General features: G+C 37.9%; 1 protein-coding gene across 1 annotated transcript; it reads left to right on the forward strand.

Annotated features, from left to right (window-relative positions):
* Positions 1-1,486: 1,486 nt before the first annotated feature.
* LOC135228436 (olfactory receptor 4C15-like) lies at positions 1,487-3,189 on the forward strand. The gene has a single exon (XM_064274217.1). The coding sequence runs from the start codon at positions 2,206-2,208 to the stop codon at positions 3,130-3,132; it is 927 nt and encodes a 308-aa protein (XP_064130287.1). The 5' UTR covers positions 1,487-2,205; the 3' UTR covers positions 3,133-3,189.
* The last annotated feature ends 7,275 nt before the right edge of the window (positions 3,190-10,464 follow it).

Raw genomic sequence — 10,464 nt, forward strand, 5'->3', positions numbered from 1 at the left:
CTGACAGTTTGGTCTATTGGCTCAGGGGTCCAGGGTCTGTCATAGGATAATTGCTGTCTGTGATGTGGGCTATGTGTGATGTTGGGTAGATCTCTAACTCGCTTCCTGGGGTAAATTTTCTCTTTGTTTTGGTAGGCACTTCCACAGTCCATTCAACAAGTTAGAGCACTCAGTCCTACCCCCCTTTGATACAGTTTCTTAGATTTTGAAGCCCTATGGATCCTGAGAAATAAATTGGCCTCTTGTGGTTATGGCCTTCTGTGGTTAGGTTAACCCTTTATTGATAATCTTTATATTTTAAGATATGTTTGTTGACAGACCCAATGACCCTTTTGGGTTTGTCTTATGTTTTTATTTTTTGTTTGTTTCTGGATAACACCTTGCAGCTAGATATGGAGTTAACAGTGCTGGCACAATTTAGGATTGCCTAGGTCCCTGGGAACATAAGGAAAATGGTTGTTTAAAAGCAAACAAATAGATGACTTAAACCTGTAAAACTGTATATTCATTAGTTTTATTTTTCAATTCTAAGTGGCATTTAACAAAATCAGTTTACCGATATAAGCCCCACAAGTATTTTATTCATCTCTTTAGCAAACATATAATTATGTAAATGATTTGAGTGATAAATTTCTATTACAGGTACAAAGACACACTCATCCTTCAAAGCTTTGTCTACCTATGGAAAATGAAGTCAGAAGTTGAAATAATTATTTGGTTGAGTCATGGAAATGCTTTCTATGGGGAAAGCAGCTGGTTTATTAAGTGAGACAATAATGACCACAGTTTGCAACAACAGTTCTTTGAAATAAGCAATGCTTTCACATTTTCAAAATTGGCCCTCATCATAGTCTTGTGAGATGCTTAGGTAAGCAATGTACAACTATTTTACAATAATGTTATATAATTTTGAAATGAATATACCTTGAAGAGTTGCACTTGATCATGTTAGGTCACATGGTTTGAACAATTGGTTAAGAACAAATACAGTCTTAAGACTGGCTTATGTTGAATATGTTGTTTCTATTCTTCACTTCCATGGTTGTTGCCCTTTGCATATGTATCTGATATGTATTGTGTATGGTAGGGCCATTACCTCCTGATTAAAAATCATGTGGAGTTTCTTTTCCCTGAGGTGTCTAATTTAAACATGAACAAATGAATCAGAAGGTTTTAACCTTGAGAGGTGTGTGGAGACTGTAGAAAGGCCATCCTTGCCCTGAAGTTCTCCCAGAAAAGAAACATTCTACCTGCTTGTTATTGATCCAGTGGAATACACGTTGGCTGTGGAGACAGAAAATCCCAGATCTACCTGTTTTTTATTTCTTGAACTCTCAAACCATAACTTAGCTAATACTAAAATAGGGATAATAAGACCTCATATGGACTATACCCTAGACACTAGGCACTGAGCAATTGCTTTTTTTCCTTGCACTATTTCACTCAGTCATCAGCAGAACACTTTGAAGTAGGTATTATTATTTTTGTCAGCTTCTGTTTACATCCTAAAATGATGACTAAGACAAATACAAAGACAAACCAAAACTTAATGCATCCTTATTTTTGTTAAGCATACAGTTAGGGAATTTTCCATTAGTCTTTATTTTTGATAAGAAATGAATTAATTCATCTTAAAGGCCCAGTTCAGCTCAAAATTTTAAAGAAAAATTTGGGGGAGTAGGCATGATTTCCAATTGCCTCTTAAAATCCATGTTAGCTGTTCTTTTATTTATAGATAAGGCAGTCTCCTGAGAGAGATGCATTTCCCATGCAAGTCATCCTGGTTCCCATGCCATGTCAAGGGGAGGCATAAGTAATACATTATAGTCCTCCTTTCCTCAGAGTTTGGATGTGCTTCAGAATCCTCCTCAACATTTCACTCTAGGTGGCCACTCCTAACAAGTCAAAGCTGGCACCCACTTTAAAAACTATTTGTCATCCCTACCACATGTGAATGCTTCCCTTCCCCCTATTGAAACTCTGACTGTTTTAAAGAGTTTAACTCTGTTCTGACTGATGGCTTAAGAAATTTCTAATTTTGTGTTCTTAAGAACAACATAAGGACTTAAAATAATTTTGCTTCTGGATGCACCAATAATTTTGATGACCACACTAATATAATAAACTGGTTTAAGACAAATATATTTCTCCTAATTTCAGATTCTACATGGTCACTGTGGTAGCTTCCACCTTTTCCTCTGAAATATGCAAAACAAAAGCTTTGTAACTGAGTTCGTCCTCTTGGGTCTTCCATGGAATCCAAGTGTTCAAAAAATAGAATTTGTTGTATTTTTGTTCTGCTACATGGCCACTGTTGGGGGCAATTTGCTAGTTGTGGTGACCATTGTCAGCAGCCCGACGCTCCTGGGATCCCCCATGTACTTCTTTCTGGCCTTCCTGTCCTTCCTGGATGCCTGCTATTCCTCTGCATTTGCACCAAAGATGATTGTGGACTCCCTCTATGAGAAGAAAACCATCTCCTTCAAGGGCTGTATGACCCAGGTCTTTGCTGAGCACTTCTTTGCTGGAGTGGAGGTGATTATCCTCACCGCCATGGCCTATGACTGCTATGTGGCCATTTGCAAGCCATTGCACTACCCCTCTATCATTAACTGGAGGCTCTGTGGTATCCTGATGGGGGTAGCCTGGACAGGGGGCTTCTTGCATTCTTTGACACAAATTGTCTTTACTTTCCAGCTGCCCTTCTGTGGCCCCAATGTTATTGATCACTTCCTATGTGATTTGAACCCATTATTGAAGCTTGCCTGCACTGACACTCACATCCTTGGCCTTTTGGTGGTTGCTAATAGTGGGTTTATCTGCATCATAATCTTCTCCTTGTTGCTCATCTCCTATTGTGTCATCTTGCTCTCACTAAGAACTCATGACTCTGAAGGATGGCGGAAAGCTCTCTTCACCTGTGGATCTCACATTGCTGTGGTGGTTTTGTTTTTTGTCCCATGCATAATTATCTATGCCCGACCTCCATCTGCTTTCTCCTTCGACAAGATGGTGGCCATAGTTTATACCATTGTAACTCCCTTGCTCAATCCTTTGATTTACACTTTCAGGAATGAGGAAGTGAAATGTGCCATGATGAAATTATTGACCAGATTGCTGGGTTTCAGATGAAAAATAAAATATTAAGCTTCAAAGTTACATTTCAAGAGGAAAGAATTCAAAGTGGGCTTAACAAAATACTTCATAGGGGCTGGAACTTGTAAGGCAGAAAGTAAAGTAATGCCACAGAAAAATACTGACAGGTAGGTTAGGAAATGCTATTACTACCCTCGGATCACTCATATCTTGGAGTTGGCAGCCAAGTATCCTATAAGGATTACCTGTAAGGTAATTTAAGGACAGCTGAATTTTATGTTTGTTTAGAGTATAGTAATGAAAAGAAATCACTAAGAAAGAGGAATCAGATTATCTACTAAACTTCTTGCCAAGCACACCATAGTTTGAAAAACCCTTAAGGAAAGTAGGAAAAAAAACCTTAGATATAGGAATAGTAACTTCTTGAAATTATTTTAACTGAAAAAAAGTTCACTTTTAGGGTCCTGATCCCAGTTAAGCAGCTCTGGTGGCATACAAGGTAAGCCTTTAGCTGCTGACATAAAGTGTGGTGGTTCAAAACCACCACCTACTCTACATCAGAAAGATGTGGCAGTCTGCTTTCCCTATAAATATCACAAATCTGGAAACCTTCCGAGTCCCAACTCAGGGGATGGCAATGGTTTTTGTGGTTGGTTGTTGCTGTCGTTTTTTTAAGAAACACAGCTTCGGAGCTAAAAGAAATTTCCCAGCATCCAATGTAGTGATGTGTGATCATGAGAACAAATTATGGCAAATAAAATGTAAATGAAACTGTACCCAAAACCCGAAAGTGGTATATTAAATGGTAATTCTGTGAATGTGGAATTGTGATGGGAATTCAGGCAGCCATCTTGTACTATGAGGATGTACGTTAAAGTTAGTGGAAAAGCAAGACTGAAGGATCCTAAAATGCTAATGTTGTAGAGTTGTAATAGCAGTCCCATACTACTTGGCTCAGACTTCCTATATGTAAGAGGTAAATAAATTTCCAACTTGTTTAAGTCACTGCTAAAAAAAATAAAGTAATATCAGAATCTACATCATCTATTACAGTTATGAGCTGTTCTGTTCATTAATGATGCAATACTCTATGTTCATTTGTTCTCACAAATTTTTAATAGTTCCATAGGATCTCCGAATTAGTTCACATTAAATAGCCTTTACCCATTAAACATGTTATTTAACAGCTCAATATCTAACTTTTTTTTTTTTTTGACCCCCTGACATCTGAAACAAATCTTGTTCATACTGTTTTGTTATGGAGACTTGTTTTTACTAACACTATCTGGTAAATTACATCATTAGCTATGTATTGGAATTTGAAAAATTCTCAACCTTTTATGATTCTGAGGTTTTGCAAAGTAGGAATTGAAGGATACTTCAATTTGAAGAAAAGTATCCGCTTAAAAAATTACCACAAGGGTCAAACTTAATGGGAAGCATTGATATACTTCCTTCTTATTTCAATGAAATAATTTAAATTGTCAAAAGAGTATTTCCAGACTCCTACAACTATATCTTTCAATCTGACAGCATCCATTCACTCATATGCTGCTTTCTAACTGCTGCCGTAAATGAAGTATCTGTGACCCTTACCAAAGGCAACCAGTCTCTCTTTACTTTTACATGGGACCTCATCTCCTCACTGCTTACACAAGGACACTTGCCTAAGAATCTCTTCTGACTCTTATTTCATCCATGTTTTCTCCTCTGTTGGATCAGTTATATCATCAAGGAAGCAATCTGTTACCTCTCTCATCGTAAAAACATTTTTTTGACTCCACGTCCTTTGTATCTAATACCCCATTTCATTCTCTGTCCTTGGAAGGAAAAATAAATGGGAACTCTAAAATGCCCAGCCCCCATTTCTCCCCTTCCAACCTCTTTAAACTTCCTTCAGTCACATGTCAATAACTAAATCTATTTGAAAATCCTCTCTTCAAGGTCACCACAGACCTCTACAACATTACATTTAACAGCAGTTCTTCATTTCTGATCTTATTAAATCCTTTTACATCTTTTAACCCAGTTGCTGTATTCCCTCTTCCTTTACATAATGTCTTATATGACCAAGGTGCCCAAATTAATTTTTCCAGCCCAGACTTCTTCCTTGAGGTTGAGATCTGGGCATCTAGCTGGTTCCATGGTATTTCCATCTAAATGACAAATAGATTTCTTAAACTGAATAAATCCAAAGCTGTATTTCTGGTTGTTCTGACCCAATCCCCAAACAGACTCCACTCACATCATCCTCCATCTCTACTGATGGCTCTTTTGGTTCATTTGTTTTTCTCATTGCGCCCAACCACTCTATCAGGAAATCCTGTCAGCTTTAACATATATCTCAAATTCAAGAACTTCTTTTCATTTTGAGAGCTGTCACTTAATTCCAAGCCACCATTCTCTTTCACCTCGATTATTGCACGTCCCTCTTACTTAGTCTTCCTGCTTTTACCTTTGCACTCAATATCCCAGGTCTATCCTCACCAAGCCAGTTAGAGTTAACCTTTAAACACGTAAGTCGGATCATATCATGACTCTACTCAATTACACTGGTGCTCAGGATAAAAGCTAAAACCTTACAATTGCTAAAGATCAGGCAGCAGTAATCTTGCTACCCTCCTACCTCTCTGAACTTCTCACTCATGGCTGATCCCTCACTGATCCTCCAGTCTGTGTGGTCCCTTTCTGTTCCACTTTCTGACCAGGTATACTCTTGCCATAGGGCCTTTATATCCATAGGCTATTCATTCTGTCCGGAACACTTTTTCTTCCCCTGAACTCTCTAAATGGCTTACAATCTCATTTTATATTCACAGATTTGAAGAACTGATATTTTACATAAAAATACCCTTGGCCCTAGGCAAACAGAACCCTGTCTCTGCTTCCATGCTTTGGAGTGCCTGCTATAAAATGTCCAACATTCTCCAGTGCCTGTGACTGGGAAGTCTGTAGTGCCTTCTGGGTATAGCATCCCAACTTGGACATGACTCTATGGACCCCTGACTATTTATACTTTTCATGCTGCTTTTGCATACTCTATCCCATCCATGAAGTCAACCAGAATCCTCCAGGAGCATTTATTCAGTCCCAATCAATTTATGACTGTTCCTGTGGCTGGGACCCCAGTTCCACTTACATGGTCTGGCAACCAAATGGCTTCAGCAGGCTGGGTCTTTATTTGTTTATTTATTTCCACAGGATTGTACTACATTGGGTTACCAGAGTGGTATTGACATGCTCAGTTCGGGGGACACAAGTTCTGGGCTCTGGGATAAAAATAGTCCCCTGCTGATCCTTGGCCTTGGGCCCTTTGTGTGGGCCCTTATCAAGCTCTCATCTGTCTATGTTCTGAATGAGGGTGTTGAGAGTGGCAGAAGACGTTCTTTGCCCTGAGTATCCATCTTGATGGTACCTAACAAGGTCACCCAGTCTTTCCACAGACTCCAGGCCCTGTGTCAGGCAGTACTCTGGGGATTTCTGTCCTTGAATCACAAGGAATGTGGTCCATGTCAGCCAGTTCTTCTGGTCAGGGCAAACCTCTAAAATCTTAATAAAAAGAAAGCAACCCTTGTTCTTTTTTCCCGTAGGTGCTTGACGTGAAGGTGCTTCTAGGCCTTAACTTTTCTGATGAATCACTTCAATTTACATCTTTTGTGGGGTATGAATTGCCATAGGAGTAGGTAGAGTAAAATGTTTAAATACCGAATGGAGCAACATATTATTTGGTTTGGCCCCTTTTTGAAGTGGCCTGATGGAATATCAAGATCAGGTATGCAGAGAGAGAGAGAAAAAAATTGGATTAATCTACATATTTTTGCATATTTATATATGAAATATGTTATTCCTTAATAAGCACTCACTGCCACCCCAGCCCAAGAACAGCACATGCTGTCCTCATGGATCGATGCTGTGCCTTAACCCAGAACTCAGCTCTTGCATTTTGTAAGAACATAGGCATTTCCACCCCAGCATACACAGTGTTATATTCCTGAACAGAAAGGGAAGTGAAAGCATCTTCACATAGAATCTCGGGAGTAGGTATAAAAGAAGGAGATTTAAAAAAAAAAAAAAAAGAGCCTAATTGATTTGGGACATAGAAATTTGCCAATGCTTAAGTACTTCAAACTACGTTAACTGTCTTGGAGAATCATGCTGATGGAAAATTTTCAAACCCCGGGGGGCAACTGAGAGGCAGTTCTACAGGTTCACATCCTCTCACGGAAACGTCTTTAAATTCCAGTTGGAAATAAAGGGCAAATCTTTTCCTTCTCTATTTTTCGTTCCATGACATCAAATTGGAACCAGCACCTGAGAAGCAGTGGGGAACATTCTCTACCTTGTGTGCCTGTGAGACTTTCTTTCTTAGATGTATAGATATAGAAATAAGACTTGGAAATGGCATTCACATTTTATCCAGCCACTGAATGGACTTTTCTCCATAAAGAATAGGAGACTACCATGACCAGAATTTTCAAGAAGAACACGATATACGGTGATATTTATAGTTCACATTTTTGCATTTTCAGAATTATTTAATCGTTAATATAAATTAGCATCAATTAATTTACAGACAACTTGATTTTCTTTGTATAAAGAAGCTGCCTGAAGTAGAAGTGGACTCATGTGGGTTTGACAGCTACTAAGGGATTACAAAGCTCATTTAAAGCTGCTATGCATTAAAAAAAAATTGGCATACCTACACTGTGACCAAATAAAATAATTTCCTGTTTTAAAATAATAAAAGAAAGAGTCAAAGAGTTTATCAGTAAAAGCACTTGTCAGCCCTGTTCATGGTAAAGGGGGAGTTAAGTATAAGTAAAACTGTCGACAATTCTCTGTGTCAGTGGTCTGGGGGCTTGATCTCCTGTTGAATGTATTCATGTGGATTGTGTTATCTGAGTCTCTCAATAGACATTCTTAGTATACTCGCTTTTCAGTAGTGGAAACCAAGGATTTGAAGTAACTTTTTGTTCCATAAGACATAACTAAATAGAAGAGCTTGGATTTGAACCCAAGCCTGTATGAGTCTGGAGTTGATGTTCTTACTTATTTCACTTCATTGTCTCTCTTAGTTTTGCCCTAGGCTAAACTGACCACTGTTGGATCCTATATCTGTTGTGGAGTAACAACTTCCACGAAAGCCTTCTGCAACAGACTTCTTTTATTGTGACATCAGAAAACAAAAAACAGAAACTGGTTGTAAGCACTTAGGCTACAACAAACCAAAATCCAAAGAAGGATAATCAGTAAGTGCTTTTTATACAATTTTGACAGGTGCAGATTCATTAAGAGTAAGGGTGTTTCAACGGGCTCCTTACAATCCTTGGAATAATTATCTATGAGTGATTTACGGACTATCACTGGTTAACGTAAAGACAAAGAACTAAGATCATGATTGGGAGACTTTTTCTTGTTTCCCTTTTCTAACAGTTTGGTCTGCTGTCTCAGGGGTCCTGGGTCTGTCATAGGATAATTGCTTTCTGTGATGTAAGCTACCTGTGATATTGGGTAGATCTATAACTCGCTTCCTGGGGTAAATTTTTACTTAGTTTTTGTAGGCACTTCCACAGTCCATTGAACCAGTTAGAGCACTCAGTCCTACACATTTGATATAGTTTCTAAGTGTTTGAAGACCTATGGATCCTGAGAACAAATTTGGCTTGTTGTTGTTATAGCCTTCTGTGTTTAGGTTAATCCTTTATTATACTGATTCTCTTTATATTTTAATATATGGTTGTTGGCTGACCCATAGACCCTTTTGGGTTTGTTCTATGTTTTTTTTTTGTTTGTTTGTTTCTGGGTAACAGCTTGCAGCTGGATATGGAGTTAACATTGCTGACACAATTTAGGATTGCCTAGCTCCCTGGGAATATAAGGAAAATGCTTGTTTAAAAGCAAAGAGATGACATTAACATGTAAAATTGTATATTTATTAGTTTTATTTGTCAATTCTATGTAGCATTCAACAAAATCAGTTTACTGACATAAGCCACACAAGTATTTTATTCATCTCTTTAGCAAACATGTAATTATGTAAGTGATTTCAGTGATAAATTTCTTTTATAGATACAAACGAGGACACATTTATCCTTCAACACTGTGTCTACCTATAGTAAATGAAGTCAAAAGCTGAAGTACTTATCTGGTTGAGTCATGGAAATGCTTTCTATGGGGAAAGCAGCTGGTTTATTGAGTAAGATAATAATAACCACAATCTGCAACAGCTCTTTGACATATGGAACACTTTCACATTTTTAAAATTGGCCCTCATCATAGTCTTATGACATGCTTAGGGAAGCAATGTATGAACTATTTTTTAATAGTGTTATATAATTATGAAACGAATATACCTTGAGGAGTTGCACTTGATCGTAGAGAGTCACACTGTTTTAATTATTGGTTAAGAATTAATGAAGTCTTAAGACTGGCTTATGTTGAACATGTTGATTCTATTCTTTACTTCCACGGTTGTTGCCCTTTGTATGTGTATTTGATGTGTATGTGTATGGTAGGGCCATTACCTCCTGATTAAAAATCATGTGGCGTTTCTTTTCCTTGAGTTGTCTAATTTCAGCATGAACAAATGAATCAGAAGATTTTAACCTTGAGAGGTGTGTGCAGACTGTAGAAAGGCCACTCTTGCCCTGAAGTTCTCCCAGAAAAGAAACATTCTCACTGCTTTCTTTATTGATCCAGTGGAATGCACGTTGGCTGTGGAGACAGAAAATCCCAGATCTACCTGTTTTTTATTTCTTGAACTCTCAAACTATAACTTAGCTAATACTAAAATAAGGATAATAAGACCTCATATGGACCGTATCCTAGACACTAGGCACTGAGCAATTGCTTTTTTCCTTGCATTATTTCACTCAGTCATCAGCAGAACACTTTGAAGTAGGTATTATTATTTTTGTCAGCTTCTGTTTACATCTTAAAATGATGACTAAAACAAATACAAGGCAAACCAAAACTTAATACATCCTTAGTTTTGTTAAGCATACGGTTAGGCAATTTTCCATTAGTCTTTATTTTTGATAAGAAATGAATTAATTCATCTTGAAGGCCCAGTTCAACTCAAAATTTTAAAGAAATATTTGGGGGAGTAGGCATGATTTCAAATTGCCTTTTAAAATCCATGTTAGCTGTTCTTTTATTTATAGATAAGGCAGTCTCCTGAGAGAGATTCATTTCCCATGCAAGTCATCCTGGTTCCCATGCCATGTCAAGGGGAGGCATAACTAATACATTATAGTCCTCCTTTCCTCAGAGCTTGGATGTGCTTCAGAATCCTCCTCAACTTTTCACTCTACGTGGCCACACCTAACAAGTCAAAGCTGGCACCCACTTTAAAAACTATTTTTCATC

The sequence above is a fragment of the Loxodonta africana genome, chromosome 22, assembly GCF_030014295.1.
Source record: "Loxodonta africana isolate mLoxAfr1 chromosome 22, mLoxAfr1.hap2, whole genome shotgun sequence".
NCBI lineage: Eukaryota > Metazoa > Chordata > Mammalia > Proboscidea > Elephantidae > Loxodonta > Loxodonta africana.

What these genes read in the sequence shown, in the direction of transcription:
- LOC135228436 (XM_064274217.1), top strand. Translation starts at nt 2,206, where the DNA reads ATGCAAAACAAAAGCTTTGTAACTGAGTTCGTCCTCTTGGGTCTTCCA.